Source organism: Triturus cristatus, chromosome 4_1, assembly GCF_964204655.1.
Source record: "Triturus cristatus chromosome 4_1, aTriCri1.1, whole genome shotgun sequence".
NCBI lineage: Eukaryota > Metazoa > Chordata > Amphibia > Caudata > Salamandridae > Triturus > Triturus cristatus.
Genome location: NC_140585.1, coordinates 681,746,513 through 681,766,453, shown reverse-complemented (window position 1 = coordinate 681,766,453; position 19,941 = coordinate 681,746,513). Strand labels below are relative to the sequence as shown.

Here is a 19,941-nt window from a genome sequence, read left to right as displayed (position 1 = left end):
GCAAGTTACCATACTAGTAGCACCCGATTTTTCCCCACCATTTCCTAAAAACACACAGCTTTTGACTAATTCCAATATGACAGGGTTATGATTGCTAAAAGACGATATTATAGCATTATAAAATACTACCTTGTCAAGCAATTTTGGAGACAAAAAAATGTAATCGATGATAGTCTCACTAGCCTTGAACGTAGAACAACGATCAGCATGATTAATAAAAACAGGTTCAAAAAGATCGGCTTCAGACAAAAGAGCCTCTAGGCCTTCCCCCTGGAGCGAGTGCTCTAAGTGAGGGTTCTCCGAGTTTGTATGGGCCAGATGGTCATCAATAAAGCAATGCCGATCACATAAATGTATATTAAAATCACCCATAAGTACTATATGGTAAAAAGTGGATTGATTCATCCTATAATCTTCTAAAAAAGAGTTCAATTTGTTCAAATGTTGATTTATAAAATCACTATCCCCTGAATTATAAAAATTAATAAGTAATAGTTTAGGATTATTTGGACAACTTACTTCTAATATCATAAGATTAAATGAGTCAACCTCAAGTCTTCTTAAAGTTCCCTTTAGCCTATGGGAAAGAAGGAGCATCAAACAACCCTTTGCTCTACCAGCCAACGACGGGCGTGCGGGTAGGGAATAGGATCTAAACCCATCCAACCAGAAACTATCCCCCCTATCCCATGTTTCTTGGAGAGCAATTATATCATACAGATTTATAGAATTCAACCAAAATGGATCATCCTTTTTAGATTTTAGGCCTGCAATATTCCAGCTAATAATTCTACAGCTTAGGGGAGATTCTGCTCTTATGCCATCTAAGCCTTGAGTTGTTTGAGACGAAACTGCGCTATCTGCCCCTGTCTCCACCAGTCAATCATTCAGATCCATCTGAGTAAGTGGGAGAAATCTATTTGAAACAAGCAACCCTCCCTCCTTTGGCCTAGGTAATAGAGCTGTCATTTTTGGGGATATAGGGCAACCAGATACACAAACAGTTTGGGGAGAAACAAATAAAAAAATTGCAGAATTAATAAAGGCCGGTGGGACTTTTGTCTCAACTACAGGAACTCACTCATAACGGAATATGTTCTGGGACCTTATAATATGATAGCAGATTGCTTTTCAAGAACTTTAGTGGATCACAGCATTTGGCGGTTACGTCCTCGGGTGCACCAGAGTCTGAACACACTTTGGGTGTTTTTTAAATAGACTTGACTGCTTTAAGATTGGAATATCAGCTGGATCAGTTCTACATACTGGATCCTTATGATCTGTTGTCAGACGTTTTTTCTGCTTTTGTAAAGTCACTAGGTGTTTGGCTCAGACGATCTTTGATGTAAGATGGGGCCTGACCATATATGGCTTTGTGCGCAATACAGAGGCCCTTCAACCTGATTCTCTGCCTGGCCTGAAGCCAGTGGAGCTGGCGTAGGAGGAGGGTGGCGTGTGCCCTCCTCGGAAGTCTACAAATCAGTCTGGTGGCGTCATTCATAATCACCTGTAATCTAGCAAGCACTTTTTCTCGGAGGCCAATGTACAGAGAATTTCCGTAGTCCAGTTGTGACACTATCATGGCCGATACAGCCATTTTAAGTGTCGTGAAGGGGAGAAGGGTTGCTAGTTTCCGAAGATGTCTTAGCAGACCAACACATGTTCCTACTACAGCCGATACTTGATGGGTCATGGAGAGCTTGGCATCAATTTTGATGCCCAAGGTTTTTACAGCCTGGGCGGGTTCAGGTTTTGTGCCCAACTCTTGTGGCCAGAAGAGGTAACTCCAGGGATTGGTGTCTGTGGTGATGGCCAGTACCTCAGTCTTATCAGGATTGATTTTTAGGGAATTGGCCGTCATCCAGTTGACAGTGTATTTCAGAATGTTCTGCAGACGTGTGTGGGCAGAAGGGGAGTTTTCTATCTGTATGATAATTTGGGTATCGTCCGCGTAGTTATATACCTGGCACTCCATGTTCGTCAAGCGGCCACCAAGGGCTGAAGGTAGGCATTGAATAGGAGGGGGAACAATGCCGAGCCCTGTGGAACCCCACACGTGAGTTTGCCGGCGTCCGACACCTAGTCGGCCAGCTGTATTTTCTGTGAGCGGTTCGTTAGGAAGGACATGAGCCATTTAAGGGCTGTTCCCTGGATGCCTAACTCCGAAATTCGTGACAAAAGTCGGTCATGGTTGACCATATCAAATGCCGCGGAGAGGTCTAGCAGAACCAGGGCACTCGGTTTTTGTTATCGGCTCTGAGACTGAGTTCATCCATAACTGCCAGCATTACCGTTTCCGTGCTCTGATGGGTCCTGAAACCTGCCTGATTAGTTTGCAGAAGATGATTTACTTCTATATGGTGTGACAGGGATTTCAGCACGTGATGTTCCAGTACTTTGGCCAGGAATGGGAGTTGGGAGATTGGTCTAAAGTTTTATAGGTTCTTTACGTCTGCCCCTGGTTTTTTCAACAGGGTAATGACTCGTGCTTCCTTGAAGTCAGTAGGAACATAGCCAATTTCAAGGGACCGATTAAGTAGCGTAAGGACCGCGCTCTCTACCCCTGGTAGTGCCATACTGAATACCCTCGGTGGGCAGGGGTCTGCCGGTGACCCTGACTTAACACGGCTTATTAGGAGGGTCAGGGAATCCTGATTAAGCGTTGGGAAGACAGTGAATGGTTTATCATATGTGGGTGGCAGGGGGTCCGGAGCTAGGGGACAGAGAACCTTCGGCGTAGAATGGATTTCTGTCAGCAGGTCCGTCACTTTATTTAGGAAGAAGGACTGGAATTTGTTACAGTCTTCAGGGCAGATGGGGGGTTTCTGTTCCTGAACTTGTCTTAGCTCCTTTAGAATCCGAAAGATCTCTTTTTGTGTATTGTCAGCGTTCAGGATCCTAGTTTCATAGAATTCTTCTTTCCTTGCTAAAATCGCTTTTTTTAAGCTGTGAACATTGTTTTATATTTCAACAGGGCATCCGGGTTGTATGCTTTACGCCAGGCTCTCTCGCACTGGCGTAAGATTTGTTTCTTGCTTCTTAGAGTCTCATTGAACCAAGGGGCCCCTTTATCTTTGTTCCTCACTCTTTCCCTGCGTGCAGGGGCTACTGTGTCAATGACGTTCTTCAGCCTCCTAGAAAGGGTGGCGCTTTCGCGGTCAAGGTTTCCCTGTACTAGACTAGGGGGGCTGATTTACGTAGCGCATTAACCAGGTCATCTTCTTTAATTTTTTTCCATCCCGCAACATTTTCCATTCTGGAGGGCGGCGGACTGCTAGTCTTGTGGGTGGAAACAGGCCTCTGATTAGATGATGATCAGACCAGGCGCAGGGACTAATGTCTAATGAGCTAGTTAATGGGTGAGACGTCCAGACCAAGTCAAGAATGTGGCCCTTCACGTGAGTAGGGGCATTTACCAGTTGTCTGAGTTCCAGAGAGACTAGTGCCTCCTCCAACTGTTTGGCCTGGCTATCTTTGGGTATCTCATCCCAATGGAAAATGAAGTTCCCCTTCACCAGAATACATTGATACCAGGAGCGGATATTGTTGACTAATTCGATGAAGCGCTCTACAAATTTGGGGGGTATTCAAGGGGGGCGATAGACTACCAGAGCAATTAGACAAGTGGTTTGGGAGCAGATCTTAGCTCCCAACACAGCTGCCCCCTCAATGCTTTCTGTGCAAAGGGTCTCTATCTTTAGCTGTCAATTATACAGTATCGCAACTCCACCCCCTCTATTTCTGCTTGGTCTGTTGTAGCATAGTTCTGGGGCATGGCTGCTACCAGATCCAGATCTGAGGACTCCCCGAGCCAAGTTTCTGTGACTCCTAGGATGTCTAGGGAGTCGTCCTGGAGGAGTGAGAAAACCTCGAGACTATGCTTTTGTAAGGAGCGGGTGTTAAGGGTAGCCACCCGTAGTCCCTGTGGGTCAGCGGGCCTAGGCACCCTGGATGGTAGGGGACCTGTGCTACCTGCTACTGTTTGTATCCTAAGTAGACCTTTAGTCCTGAGTGCGTCTGCTACATTATTGTTAAGTAACCCCGCACCTTGAGCTAGGATCAGAAGTTCCTCTTGGGAAAACAGGTAGCGGGGGCCATGGGGACTGGCCCCTGGTCCCGGTAGGTCGCGGACGGGCTAAGACAGGCTTGCCTTAGGCGCGCCTTTGGCACGCCAGCGGCGGGCCCGCTGCGCGCTTGCTCCAGCTTTCCTGATAAGGCTTTACTCCTCCCACCCACCAATCAGCTATGCTGTGCAGCAGCTGAACATCCCCAAGCACTAGACCGTGGAAGGAACCGGAAGTGCCCCGTTGTAGCGAAAGTGAGGGCGCCTTGTGGGCGTTTGTGGACCAGTGCAAAAATACAAATCAAAAGTGGATTAAAAGTTAGAGTTCCGACAATTTTAAAAGGTTAAAGCGTTTTTATCGAAATTTACAGGCAGCGCCACGAGCAAACCACCGAGAGGGGGTAGGTGCGTCTTTCTCTGCCTGCGCACTTGCTCCAACTTTTCCTGATAAGCCTTGCTGTGCAGCAGCTGACCGTCCTTGAGCACTAGACCATGGAAGGAACCGGAAGTACCCCGGAGTAGCGGAAGTGAGGGAGCACTGTGCGCGTTTCTGGACAAGTGCAAAAATACAAATTAAAAATGGATTAAAAGTTAGAGTTCCAACAATTTTAAAAGGTTAAAGCGTTTTCACCAAAATTCACAGGCAGCGCCACGAGCAAACCACCGCGAGGGGGTAGGTGCGTCTTTCCCTGCCTGCGCGCTTTCTCCAGCTTTCCTGATAAGCCACTACTCCCACCCACCAATCAGCCCTGCTGTGCAGCAGCTGACCATCCCCAAGCACTAGACCGTGGGAGGAACCGCAAGTGCCCCGTAGTAGAGGAAGTGAGGGCGCCTTGTGCGCGTTTGTGGACCAGTGCAAAAATACAAATTAGAAATGGATTAAAAGTTAGAGTTCCGACAATTTTAAAAGGTTGAAGCATTTTTACCAAAATTTACAGGCAGCGCCACGAGCAAACCTCCGCGAGGGGGTAGGCGCGTTCTTATTATGCAGTTATGTCATTGTTACCTTTTACATAATCCTTGGGTTCTCCCACATTAGATAGTTTAGACAAGGAGCTTTTGGATGAAGGCCTGGGACTTATAAGGGCAACTTGGGATCTCCGAGGACTTTTGGATTCAGCTGCTCATTTCATCCTGTCAACATGAACCTTGGAAACTCCCAAGGCCTACAATTCTGTATGGAGAATGTAGTCTTGCTGGTGCATGGAAAGGGGTCTTGATCCTGTTTTGGCTGTTGGCACAGCAGTTGTTTCCTTGCTTCCTTGGCTTGTTAGTGGATACATGTCAGCTATTTCCACTAGTGGATATGTAGTAACCCAATAGGTGAACATCCCTTATTTTGCAGGGTACTTCAAGGGATCCGATATACTAACCTTCCAAAAGCATGTTACTCATCAATTTGGGATGCTAATTTAGTATTCCAGTTGTTTCAGATAAGGCCAGATAATAGTACTCTTTCTTTAAAGATGTTGTCTGGACAATATATTATATTGCTTTGTCTAATCACCTTAAAAGGAGTCTCTCATATCAGGGCTCTTAATGTATCCACAATGCACTATTCTCCTTCAGCCGTATATTTTACCATTTGGAGACATACAAAAGATCTCACTACTAATGGGCTAAAGTTAACCCTTATTAGAAAAATAAACTGGCATGCTAAAAAGTAACTATTTACCAGAGTAGTTTGATAGTAGCAGCTGACAATGTCTGAAGACATATTGAGAAATAAAAAACAATGAGCTAGCACCTCATGTCCAGATCCCAGTCTCTGCCTATAGATTAGAGTGATTAGGCAACACCACTTTGTAGTACCCTTGGTAGAACAATGCCGCACATGCTGCAGGTGTTGGCCAGAAATGGCTGCCAGTGGTTTCCAGAATATGGTGACAACTGGCATGTCGTGTAGAAGTTCTTGTGAGTGACTACAGAGCCAATATAGTGCATCCTCTATACATGACACAATCGTAAAGTTTTTAAGTCGGGATTTACGTGGCATTGATAGTTATGCTAAGTAAAATTCCCTCAGCATGTGGAAGGAACACACTCAGTTGGAAGGCACCTGAACTCTACTGGTGCGCGCTTCCAAATAGAGGTAGCCAATGAGCATGGTTGGTCTTTATGACCTGGCTTCACTAGGAGAGGAGCTGCAACCACATGACCATTCAATACAAATGCAGAGACCTTCCATGCTCGTAAAAGGTAACTAATGGAGAAGCATGTGCCAGTGTGGACAGACAAAATTACAAAAACAAAAAAAACTCACCTCTAGACTGCTCTTTTGTTCTCCCCCCATTGCTCATTCATCTCTATAATCTCCCTCAATTAGATATCCCCTCTTTCTCTCTTACTTGCTCTCTCTTGTCACTCTATTTGTTTTGTCCCTTCCTTTGTTTTCTCTCTTTCCCTCATTCCCTCACTCTATTTCATGTTGAACTCTTTGACTTACATTTCTCTCTCTTCTCATTTTTTTCTTGTTTCACCTTTGGTTATTTTCTCACCCATTTCCTCTTACCGTCTACTACGTTATACTCTATGTGCACACCTGCCCCTCTCTCGCCCTCTTCTATCACAACTTAATCTATTATGCATACGTTCTGTCACACTCTATTATTTTTCCCACTCTCACATCCCCACTATCTCTCACCTACTCACTCTCTTACTTCCTCCTCTCTACTACTTCTGTGTCCCTCTGCCTCACTTACAGCCAGAACAAGGGTTTCCCATCCTGATACAGGTTGCATTCTCTTTACTGCCCACTCTAGCAATGGCGCCACATTGGCTGTCGGCACTGGTAATATGACACCCCATGCAGGCTCCCACGTAGTATTGTCTCCCCACAACTTGTCCATTTTCTGCCCTGTGCCTCTCACTGTCCTCTCACTCACAGCTACTCTCTTGAATTATTTCTCATTGATCCTCCTTCTTAAACGAACGATCCTCACATTGCCTTCTCACCCCTACACCTCCCTTTTTTATTTCACATGCCTCCCTCTGACACTTGATCGATCCACACTAGCCCCAGACTGTGCTGGGGAAGGGAAATAGAGGCAAAAAGGGTGTTGGGAGCCGGCCAGCCTCCAACATAAACTGTTCTACACAAATGGGGCGGCTCCCAATAAAATGACCTAATAAGTGCTCTAGTGTGCTATGTGAGTGTAGACATCTCACAAAAAGTTTAGGACTGGCCTCACACACCACCTGGTGTCAGGCTTCATCATCGGCCATCCTCGCCCTCTATAAACGTTGTTTGATAGAGGGCGGGCATACACCTGATGACAAGGATGCACTTCTAAGCTAAGTGGGGGCCCAGAGTGAGTAAGTGAGATTAAAAACCATTACAGTTGCCTGACTTAAATTTGAATGGAGTAGGTAACTCTATGGTATCTAAAAACAAGTGAACATGGGTAAGGTTATTAACCCCTCGCCGTGAGCAATTGGGTCACGCCGATGATGAAGCATGACATCAGGTGGTGTGTGAGGCCAGTCCTAAACTTTTTATGAGATGTCTACACTCACATACACATAACACACTAGAGCACTATTTAGGTCATTTTATTGGAATCGGACCCATTTATGTAGAACAACCTCTGACACTTCCCACACATTTCATTTGCACACCTATTTCTATCTGACCTTTGATACTCCCTTAAACTCACCACACACTACATAACATAACTCTTCCTGATAGTCACATCACTTTTGCATTTCATGTTTTGCCATCCCTCTTTAAGTCCTCTTTTCCATTACAAACCCCACATACTTGCCCTTCTGACACATTTAACCTCCTTTATACTGTGCTTTCTCATTCTCATATTCGTCTGCATCCCACCTCATATTTCTCACAAATTATTTCAGGTTCTTTTCACCCTCTTCCTTAAAAAGATGCACACTCAGAAGGAGGGCAGTGTTTTTATGTTCCCTATAACGACTGCAACTGTTGAATTATCATTTCTGAAAATTATGCTGTGTAAAATCAAGCAGCGTTCCATAGTTAGGCAGAATCGACTTAGAGGCCATGATAAAATCATATATTGGATTAGAGGCTTAATTGGAGGTTGGCGAACCAACAAATTAACAGGGCAAACTGAGCCAGAGCCAAGTGTGTGGCTTGGCTCCCAGAGCCCCTGCACTAGCCAAGCCAAGAAAATGTTTGCCATGTAAACTATACAACAAACATCACGCAAAATATGATAGACTCTTCAAAAATCAAAAACGTGCATTTCTTCAACATGTGGAAGCTTAGACATTAATACGTCACATTTTAGAAATGCGCTGAGAAGTACTTCTAAGAAGTGGCGGTTTTTAAATATAAACTTAGAACCATTCCTGCCCTGCCCCCACCTTTGACATGCCTCGTATGTCCAATAACATAGGATCTGACACCCCTCCCCTTTGCAACATGACAGCACAGCTTGTATATGCACTAATGCCTGTTTCATTGATACAGGGAGGCTCATTGTTGCACAGTTTCTTAGGTCGGTCCATGCGGACACTAGGAGCACAAAAGTGTGACATTTGACAAGTGGTTATGAATAAATCTATGTTAGGGCTTTGATGGATGACTTCAACCAAACTGTAGGATCATTTTATGCAAGTGTCCCCATACATGTTTACAGGCTCGGGGAGCCTTTCCACCCTTCAATTACTTACTGATGCTGACTTGGTTAGCTTTCCCATTGTAGTGGTGGTGTCACCACTCTAGCATTGTACTTGTTGCAAACAGCTTGGTTTAACTTTTGGGTGACTAGCAGTGGCAGCAACTGTTCGGCATGTCTGATATGTCCCCTAGCATGCAATCTGTCTCCCTCCGTTTCGCCGCATGAAAGCACAGCGGGTTTATGCACTAATATCTTTTTCACCAATACAGCGGGGCTGATCAATGCACAGCTATTTCGGTCTGTTTGTGCACACACAACAAGCACACAAGTGTGACATCTGACCTGTGTTAAAGGTTGAATCTATTTAGGGCTTTGGTGGTTGAACTGTCAAAAATTTGAAAAATGTAAACTGAACTGTAGGATCGTCTTAAGCAAGGGCCCCATTCCTGTTTACAGATTTGTCCTTTTGCAGTGTACCTCAGAAAACATTTTGTGTAAGGGAAGTAAGATTGATGAACTTTTCTCCCGTTACCATAGAAAATTGTATCGCAAACCACTGGCAGGTAACATATTGCTTTCCTTAATGTATTCCCTTATAGGTTGCTTCCCTTTGTCCTGAAGAAGACCCTTTTTGCGTTATTGTATGGGTCGAAACGTCAATGATTGTAGTTGTTGACTGTAAACTCATTATAATATCATGAACTGAACTTTCTTGAGTCCACAATAATGAGCTCAAGTCAAAGTCACTTTATTCGGCGAATTATCACCATCAAAGGTCACAATCATACAAACATGTAAAATTAGTTTAAAAGGAGCAGATAAATAAACTTTAAGACAATAAAATGACAATAGAAATTTTACTATAATTAGATGCACGTTAAAGATAAAAATGTAAGAGCCTAGCAAGCACACAGGTTAGCTACCAAATAGTACACTTGCAACATGTTTTAAAGTGCTCTTTGCCTGATCCTCCACATGGCCATTTAAAACCAGGAAATTGCAATAACTACAAATTGCCTGTTGTCAGATTTTATACTTCTAGAATCTTCTCTGAAGTCTCTGACACCAAGGTTTCGGCAGAGCAGCGCAATCTGTGCAGTTACAGGCTTTGGCACTCCTTCAGCTCTTTAGTTCTTTGTCCCCCTGACGTACTTTCCCCTTCGCCGGTCTGCCTGACCCTATCTGCATTCCTACCCCTTTTTTACCATTCCCCCTTTACCTTCCATGCCCCATTGGACGTGTGTCTTCGCTATGCTATGCGCTAATAACTCATGTTTTTGTGTTATTCACTGTTTTTCTCTTATATTTTACTTGGCTCCTGTAACTGATGTAATTTTGTAACTTGTAACTCACTGATCCTCATATAAAGCGCTCTGATACCTCCGGGTCTAGGCAGTGCTATATAAAACTCTGCAAATAAATAAATTAAGTAAAATCCACTTACGTCTTATACTACGATAACTAGGGCAAAAAAATAATGACATGTGCAATTGTTTTGGACCATGTTTCACAAAACAGACAATGAGCATTACCAGAATTTGCCATTTGCCCTCAACTGGCTGTGAACGAGGCAAGTGGCAGGGTCCCATATCTAAATTGTAGGTATGGTTTCCTGGCAATGCAAGTGTCTAGTTCGTCCAAGAACTGCTCTACCTGAAAACCATCTTATAACATTAGAAAGTCAATGTCATGGGAACCATGTTGGGTTGGCGTCCCAATAAGCCTATTTGATATTGCCAATAAACCCTCTTTATCTGCTCTATGGAGGTTGCACTGGCCTCTTCAGGGACAGTCCACATATTCCCAAGCCCAATGTCCGTTAATGTTGATCTCACGTGCCTAATCCACGGAAGGTCACCTGCTCCTGGGAGACACAGAATCTCGGCCAGCTCCTGCTGGTAAGGGCTCAGTTTGGGTTGTCCACAACCTTTTCCAGAACAAAAGGGGTCCAAGTCTAGCTATATCTGTTATATTTCTAAGCCCCAGCTCTGACCGCAGGGGAAGCAACAGTGTGCTAGTCGGTAAACCAATTAGTTGCCGTATAATTAATGAATGAATCAATCAAGAAATTTGTAAAGCGCACTACATACCCGTGAGGGTCTCAAGGCGCGGGGGGGAGCTGCTACTGATCGAAGAGCCAGGTCTTGAGAAGTCTTCTGAAGACCAGTAGGTCTTGGGTCTGTCGTAGGTTGGTGGGGAGGGTGTTCCAGGTCTTGGCGGCGAGGTGGGAGAAGGATCTGCCGCCGCCGGTCGTTTTACGGATGCGGGGGACTGTGGCGAGGGCGAGGCTGGCTGAGCGGAGGCTGCGGGTGGGGGTGTAGAAGCTGAGTCGTCTGTTGAGGTATGCTAGTCCGGCGTTGTGTAGGGCTTTGTGGGCGTGGGTGAGGAGTTTGAATGTTATCCTCCTGTTGACGGGGAGCCAGTGTAGGTCTCTCAGGTGGGGGGTGATGTGGCTGCGTCGGGGGATGTCGAGGATCAGTCGTGCCGAGGCGTTCTGGATGCATTGCAGCCGTCTCAGGAGCTTGGTTGTTGTTCCTGCGTAGAGGGCATTTCCGTAGTCCATCCTGCTGGTGACGAGGGCCTGAGTGACGGTTTTCTCGTTTCGGAGGGGATCCATTTGAAGATCCTGCGGAGCATTCGGAGGGTGTTGAAGCAGGATGCGGAGACGGCGTTGACCTGCTTGGTCATGGAGAGGGTGGAGTTGAGGATGACCCCCAGGTTGCGTGCGTGGTCGGTGGGTGCTGGAGCTGTCCCAGGGAGGTAGGCCACCAGGAGTCGTCCCAGGCTGAGGGGGTGGAGCCGAGGATGAGGACCTCCGTCTTGTCAGAGTTTAGCTTCAGCCTGCTGTCCTTCATCCATTCGGCGACGGCCTTCATTCCCCTGTGGAGGTTGGCTTTGGCGGTGAGGGGGTCTTTGGTGAGGGAGAGGATCAGCTGGCTGTCATCGGCGTAGGAGATGATGTTGAGGCTGTGCTGTCGGGCGACGTGTGCGAGTGGTGCCATGTAGATATTGAACAACGTCGGGCTGAGTGAGGATCCTTGTGGTACGCCGCAGATGATCTCGGTGGTCTTGGAGCGGAAGGGTAGGAGGCGGACGCTCTGGGTTCTGCTGGAGAGGAAGGATGTGGTTCAGGCCAGAACCTTCTCTTGGATTCCGGCATCGTGGAGGCGTGCTCTTAGGGTGCGGTGGCACACCGTGTCGAAGGCGGCTGATAGGTCCAGAAGGATGAGGGCAGCTGTTTCTCATTTGTCCATCAGGGTCCTGATGTCGTCGGTGGCGGCGATGAGGGCGGTTTCGGTGCTGTGGTTGCTGCGGAAGCCGGACTGGGATGGGTCCAGGATGTTGTTGTCTTTGAGGTATCGGGTCAGTTGTCTGTTGACGATTTTCTCTGTGGCTTTCACCGGGAACGGGAGCAGGGAGATAGGACGGAAGTTCTTGAGGTCCTTGGGATCCGCCTTGTGTCTCTTGAGTAAGGCGTTGATCTCAGCGTGCTTCCAGCTCTCCGGGAAGGTTGCTGTCTCAAAGGAGATGTTGATCGCTTTCCGGAGATGGGGGGCGATGACTGTGCTGACTTTGTTGAAGACGTGGTGTGGACATGGGTCAGACGGGGATCCGGAGTGGATGGAGTTCATGGTCTTGATGGTGTCTTCGTCGCTGACGTTGGACCAGGAGATCAAGCGGCTGGTGCGGATGGTGGTCGCAGGGGTGGTGGGCTCGGCGGTGGACGTGGGGGTCGTGGTGTTGAAGCTGTCGTGGATGTCGGCGATCTTGCGGTGGAAGAAGGTGGCCAGCGAGTCGCACAGGTCTTGAGATGGGGGAATGTCGTTGGTGTTAGAGCTGGGGTTGGAGAGTTCTTTCACGATGCTGAAGAGCTCTTTGCTGTTGTGTGCGTTGTTATCCAAGTGGTCCTTGAATGCGGTCCTCTTGGCGGTCCTGATGAGTTGGTGGTGTCTGCGGGTGGCGTTCTTGTGGGCTGTGTAGCTGTCTGGTGATCGCTCGTGGAGCCAGTTCTTCTCCAGTTTCCGACAGGTGCGCTTGGAGGCCTGGAGGTCTTCGGTGAACCATGTGGCTTTCTTGCTGGAGTTGTTGGTGGCGGGGATCCTGAGTGGAGCGAGGGTGTCGGCGCAGTCGTTGATCCACTGTCTGAGGTTGAGGGCGGCAGTGTCGGGGTCGGTGGGGTCAGTGGGCGGTCTCAGGGCGAGGGTGGTGCTCAGATGGTCTTCGGTGACCTTGCCCCAGCAGCGACGTGGCATCTGTTGGGTGCGGTGGTGCGTGGTGGGTTTCCTGAAGGTGAAGTGGACGCATCTGTGGTCGGTCCAGTGGGGTCCGGTGGTGTGGTTGAAGGAGACGCGGGGACTTGCGGAGAAGATGCGGTCAAGCGTGTGTCCAGCGGCGTGGGTGGGTGTTGTCACGAGCTGTCTGAGTCCGAGGTTGGCAAGGTTGTCGATCAGGGCGGTGGAGTTGGCATCGTTGTTGTTCTCGAGGTGGAAGTTCAGGTACCCGAGGAGGATGTAGTCCATGGAGGCGAGGGCGTGGGTGCTGATGAATTCGGCGATGGAGTCGCTGAACTGTGGTCGGGGTCTGGGCGGTCTGTAGACGAGGGTTCCTCTGAGGGTGGTGTTGGGATCAGTGTGGATCTGAAAGTGCAGGTGCTCGGCGGTGTTGAGGGTGTCGTCGGTGTTGGTGGAGACTCTGATGGTGTTCTTGTGGACGATGGCGATTTCACCTCCCACTCCGTGGGTGCGGTCTCTGCGGGAGATCTTGTAGCCTTCTGGGATGGCTATGGCGATGTATAAAGCGATTTTCTACTGTGGCTAGGGATGAAACATCTTTATGTCCCCAGAGTTCAGCGCCATGCAATGCAGACTCAAGCGCCTGATGATTGCAGACCTGCAATACGGGTCAGATGGGATGATACTGAGAGACCTTGGTTATCTTCAAAATCCACCAGTAGGTGGCTCTAATCTCAGTTTGCACCTGACAATATGGGTCTGCCAGTCGAAGTACTCATTCAAAACAACACCCAGATATTCAAAGGTGTGGACTCGCTCCAAGGGGGTCCATCTCAATACTGGATTAGATCAGATGGAGCAGCAAGGCTTAAAACCATGAACTTTGTGTGTGCCAAAGCCCCGACCAAGCTAAGCTTGCCAAACTTGTATCGCTGATTGTCAACCCGATGGCTAGAGTCTGCTCCTCTGGGGAGTATAAGCTGGTAAAATGGGCAACCCATTCAGTCGTTATAATGTGGTTTTCAATGGGGGCCATTCAGCTGGCCTAAACAGAAAAATATTCTCTCAGCTTCTGGAACATGTGGGTGTGGATTTCGCTAAAATTCAACAGTACCTAACCATCCTCCCTTAAAAAATGTGTTACTGGCACTAATTCCCCCATCCTATCAGCTATCATTCCGTAGATATCGGCTACTGATTCCCTTGAGCGAGACAGTGGGCTTCATTCGACCCTTCGCCTATTAGAGGTCAGGGTTAGCCTTTATCAAGGGGCTCATTATGGTTTGGCTGATCTGCAGGAACAATGCTCCCCAATTCCAGGGCAAGCACATTGTGGTCACTATCCGTGTGGGGGAGTACCACCATGTCAACCTATTTAGGCTACAGTCGGAGGTCAAGTAGAATATAGTCAATGAGGCTTGTATTCTGGGGTTGATTAAATGTATAATTGATGTATTTTCCACCCGTGTGAGCAGTTGTCATGTGAAGCCAGTCTGTATGGGGCCCAGATTCTTCTACCTAGAGCAGTCTCTTAAATCAAACAGATTAGGTTTTTGTCCGGCTGATGTTCGGAACTCACATATTTGAATCTTGTTTTATATGGAATAGTGAAGAAAAAGGAGGATCGGTAAAATAAAACATTTGCATAAGATCAGATAACTTGGCTAAGGGAAGCAGCAATTTTTCCAGGTTTACTTGTTTCATTTTGTACAAATCAGTTACTAAATGGGAATCTATTTGTCTCTCCTTTTTACCTCAGATATTAATGCTTTATTTTGTACCTTTGTGGATGAGAGTAGAATTAGGGGTGGCAGGCAGAAGGTACATGAAAGCTCGGCTCGTTATGAGCTCCATGTTTCAATGGGACCTCGAGCTCAGCCAGAGCCAGGCTCCAGGCTAGAGCTTTCATTAACTTGCCCACTCTAGGCTTAAATCAATGCAGCGATGATTTCAAGATGAAATATGGATATTTAGAGGTGAAACTAGAGCAAAATGCAGGCTTGAGGCAATTTATAAATTGCTGGGGTTTGTGTTGATTCTTTGATTTTACACGTACTGAGAAGGAACCATAACTTTGTGGGCCATGGTACTAGCCTACACGAGTATACTGAAGACAAGTATACAGGTGCCAACCTCTTAGGAAGGCTTCAAATGCGTGCTCGCGAGGCGCTGTGCAATCCCAGCCTCGGGGTTGCACCTGTTCAAAATGTTGGGGGGCACCACTGCTGGAAATTGTACGTTATACTCTCCCCCTCTTTGCGCGATGCCAGCTTCCCACCGGTATTTCACTCACAGAAGTATGCAGATTCCTGTGCAGGGATTGAAACGCGCGCCTTCTTTGGCGCTTAAGTTTTGAATTGTATTTTGAAAAGAGGGACAGAACTAGACATACCTCCAGAATTAGGGGTCGCAAGCAGACGTCTGGCCAAAGCCTGATCTAAAACCGAACGAAACGCCCTGCTACATTTGGGACATCCGACTCCCATTGGTTGCTAGTAACAGCACACATCAGCTCCCGACACTTGGCGCTGCAGGGCATGAACAAGTCTTCTTGCTGGGACAGTCAGATTCCTCAGGCGTAAAAACGAACAGAAACATAGGCTAAGACACCGCACATCTTAGACCAACAGCACTGCAGGCTCTTCGACTGGCAGGGCCAAGAGGCGAGAAGCCCGAGACAAAACGGCTCATCTGCGTCCTTTCCGTACCGTAGTTGGGTGAAGCTGACCTCTCGCCGAGCTGCGTGGTGGGTCAGAGCCGGAGTCTGTCAGTCTGAGGGAGCTCTGGTTCAGGGGCACGCCGCGGGCGTCAGTGGTGGTACCAGGTCTCTACCCTGGCTGAGGGAGCGGTGGGCAGTGCTGCCCGCAGCACCCCTGTAGTATCGCCGCCTCCGCCTCTCGCGCAGTGACTAGCAGCCCAGGCACGTGTGGAGGAGGGTGGGGGGCGGTGGCTCTACCCCCTCGGTGCACACACAGGCTCGCGCGGAGGAGCCAGAGCGCGTGCAGCAGTCCGAGGAGCCCGCCGTCCGCCGAGAGAGGAGAGCCCCTGGAGCCCGCGGCAGCAGCAGCCACAACTGGAGCGGGGGGAGATGCGCCCCTGGCAGGCAGGGGGCGCCCGCGGCTCACACCGCTCACACAGCTCCCCTCGACTTGGGCCCCAGCAGTGCCGTGAGGTAGGCAGCTATCCGCACAGACCCTGAGCCTTCCTGGCAGGGTCCCAGCAGGTGCATGCAGCGCGGCGAGCGGGGCTGCGGTCCTGGGGTGCATGCAGCGCAGCGAGCGGTCTGGGGACGTGAGGGCGCATCTATTTTGTTGGGAGCACACGGTTTGTAGTTTGGCAGGTAGAGTGAATTGTAAGGAACAGGTGTGCGTGTGTGCATTTGGTTTGTAACAGCTAGTGTGTGAGTAATTCAACGACTAGATTTGGGTTTGGGGAGTGTTTGTTTTTGGTAGATGGTTTCGGTACTGGGAGATGTCTTGCTGGGGAAGAGGTGTGCATTTTTCATAGAAGTAAGGAGGTGTCACTGTGGATGGATACATGCACCTCGCTTCGGGACACGCGTTTCCCTTCAGTTTATTTTAGTTAAATGTTGGTCGTTTTGCAGAACGGTGGATGAGTGTATGTTGCTTCCCTGACCGATGATTTGGTAGACAAACCACTACAGTTGTTTTGTTCTTGTTGGGTGGAGGGTTTGTGTGTGTGTGTGGCGGGGGGGGGGGGGGTGAGGGTGTAATGCCTTTATTTTATTTTTGAACCATGTATAAAGTAGGTGTTCGGTTTATGGGTAGTGGTGATGGTGTGTTTTCGAAGGCAGGGAGATTGGGAAGTAGCAGGTGTATTTTGATGTACGGTTTTGAGTAGGGGTGAATGCGTGTATATTGTTTGAAGATGGGGTTGGGTAGGAGTAGGGTCGTGTATTTCGCTGTATGGTACCGGGATTATGTGAGCAGGTGCTTGCAGTTTGATTCAGAGTCGCAGGTTAAGATCGAGTTCGGTGCATGCTTTTCACTTTTCTTGTCGGTTAGTTTTTGTAGAGCAGCGGGCATGAAGTGTGTACTTTGCTTTGATTTGAATACATAGGAACATGATTGTTTTTGCTTGCAGAGGTGTGAAAGGCATGAATAACGACGAACGTATTCACTTTTATTTTTACATGCAGGTTGGCTTGGGAGGCTGCATGGATTTTTCTTTGGGTGGGAGAGTTGTAGGCAGGCACTAGTCTGCTCAGGATGTGACGAGTTTGGGGGGGGGGGGCACAGTTGCGTATATTTTGGTTTGGGGTGCATCGTTTGGTATGCTTGTGTGGTATGATAGGAGGTGGTGTTTGTTCGGTTTGGGTGGTGGAGAATTTACTTATGTGAGGGTGCACGTGTCTGTGGCTGTGCTTGATGAGGGATGGCTGAGCATCACAATGGCTGAACTACCTGGCTTAAGAAATGTGTTGATATTTATTTGCAAAATGCTAGTCCAATGCCCAAATGGACACGAAAGCGCTATACTATATAATTTAGATATTTGGGAAAGATCTAATAAATCCAGAATGCAAATGATTTGATAAAAAAGGAACGCGGAGTACTTCAATTGTACAAGATAGATACAAGCATGTCAACTCTAATTGCTAGTAACCTGGGCACAGGCACCTCAATCACTACCTCTAAAGCTGAACTCAGTTACTACAAGCTCATCAGGAAGTATGTGCGGCTGAATGCCTGACAGGGGCGCAATAGGAAAGGGTGAAAGAAGGTAGACTTGTGTCACCCCACACCCTAATCAATGATTTTCCATCATGGCTCGATTTATTCTACAAGGTCTTCAGCTAAGACATTATTATGCATGATTATGTACCGAATTGGTAAACAATTCGTCACCACTTCAAGAGAAGGAGACGCTGCAATAGTTAAGGCCTGGCTAAGACAGGTTAGAAAGAGCAACCATTTGAAGGCCTTAACTCTTTCCCTTGCACAAGAGAACAACGTCCGTTACCAACACAACACACACCACAGTGTTTTTTTTTTGCCGAATATGAATGTTTATTTCGATCAGTGAACTCAGACAATGGGTGTATTGCCGTCTTGGAATCACTAGGCATATCATTAAATATTAGCATATTTTGTAGAATGTGTAAAGAGGGACAGCCAACCAGAATTCTCAGAATGCAGTGTGTGACTGCTGATACTGGACTGCTCTTACATCACAGTAAACACACAGCGCTTCTGTTCCGTGTGTTATCATGAGAATAACTTGGGAGGCTTGATGGATGGGTGATGTGTTCGCAAATGTGTCTAACTGTGTGATCTCCGACCTTGCATTTAGTCAGTTGCTTTATATATGGGCCCGTGTCCCTCTTTGTACGGGCCATGAGTCAGGTGAGACCAATAACCAGTAGGCTTGACATGTTCTGAGGTAGGTGATGGCCTGTAGCACAACCTGGCGCCAAAGATTCTACCGTGGCACAGATGGTCATAAAGAGGGCGAGGGAGTGCAGTAAACATTCTGGTGTAAACATACATTGATACTCAAATCAGCCACTTCCAGTTGGATGGTATGAACTCTGTCCGTTCCACGGGCACATCATTCAGCAACACTGTGGTGAGGTCTCCAATATTCGCTCTAGACGCGTAACTGCAGGGGCTCCTGGCACAGCCTTTGGGATGGAGCAGCGATAGCACGTAAGGCGGAAGCTGCCCGCGCCTAATGTTTCATTGGCTCGCAGTTGAAGTGTTTAAACAAAGCCCCGACTGGCAGTAACAACCTCAAGGCACGTGGGCGTTCGAGGTGCCCGCATGGGCGTCCACTGGCAGGAAACAGTTCCGAGTCCGGGTTATTTGATTGGCTGCCGTGACAGTGATCTCACCGAGTATTTCAAAACGCCCTTTGTCGGCGCGGTTATTACAGGTGCAAGGTGATTAGTAGAGCAGCTTCTTGCTCTGTTCATCATCTCGTGCCCTGAGGTCACGCTCGCGCTGCTGCGCTGATTCATGCTCGCATTTATAGGGTTGGTCCTGGCCTAGGTGCCGCGTGGTGAATGATTGATGCCCCGCTGCCCTGGCTTCTCTAGGCGCTGTGCGATGACAGCAGAGCAGGCGCTTTGAGCTCGGAGAGCTGCCGTCATCTGAGGGCTGAAGAGCCTCATTCCTACAGTCTGCTGCCGGTTGTCTGGACCCACTGCGCTCCCTCTGAGCACTACGCGGATCTTCCCGATAAGATAAAGAAATAAACAGGTGGTGCACATCTGTTTCTTCACTGCAGTTCTGACATATGGAAAAAGCGCCAAAATAACACCATGTCACGCAGCGCCTCATCTGACGTTCTTAAAATCTGCATCCACCAGTCAGCGCCGAGATGACGACGGTGTCCCCGGTGGAAGCGTTCGTTGTGGATGGCCCGCCTTCCGCCCAGGCGGCCAAGTGGAAAGAGTGGCTGGAGCGCCTGGAGAATTATTTTGCCGCAGTCGGCCTCAAGCCTGAACGCCATCGGCCCATGCTCCTGCATCTGGGTGGTGCTGCAATTCACCGTTTGGCCAAGTCCGTGGTGGAAACCGGTCCTCCCTTCACCTATGCCACACTCAAGGCGGCCCTGACCGCACATTTTGAGCCCTTAGCGAATCCAGATTACGAACGTTTTCTCCTGCGCCAAGCAAGGCAACAACCCGAGGAGTCTGTTGACACCTTCTATGCTCGTCTGAAAGAACTGGCAATCACCTGTACTCTACCGGACACTGATGACGAATTGCGGGCGCAATTCATCCAAGGCTGTTCGTCCGTGAAGCTGAGAGAAAGAGTCCTCGAACTGCCCGGGATCTCCATGACAGATATCCTCACCATGGGCCGGTCTAAGGAGTTGTCCAAAGTGCGAGCCGCACATATGGAAACGGCCCTCCAACGTCAGGTAAAAACAGAGCCAGTCAACGCGGTGGTGGCGACTACCCCGAAGAAAGCGTCTAAAAAGAAGCCGGACCACGGAACTCCACCACCATCATCCCGCACCTGCTACATGTGCGGAGGCTCGTACCCACACCAAGGTGTATGCCCGGCGCAAGGGAAAAGAT

General features: G+C 48.2%; 1 protein-coding gene across 1 annotated transcript in view; it reads left to right on the top strand.

Annotated features, from left to right (window-relative positions):
* The first annotated feature begins 15,879 nt into the window (after window positions 1–15,879).
* MET (MET proto-oncogene, receptor tyrosine kinase) overlaps window positions 15,880–19,941 on the top strand; it is a 347,052-nt gene continuing 342,990 nt past the window's right edge. The window contains exon 1 of the mRNA XM_085653147.1: window positions 15,880–16,065. Coding sequence (XP_085509273.1) covers window positions 15,982–16,065 — 84 coding nt within the window. The 5' untranslated portion in view covers window positions 15,880–15,981. The remainder of the gene's footprint in view (window positions 16,066–19,941) is intronic.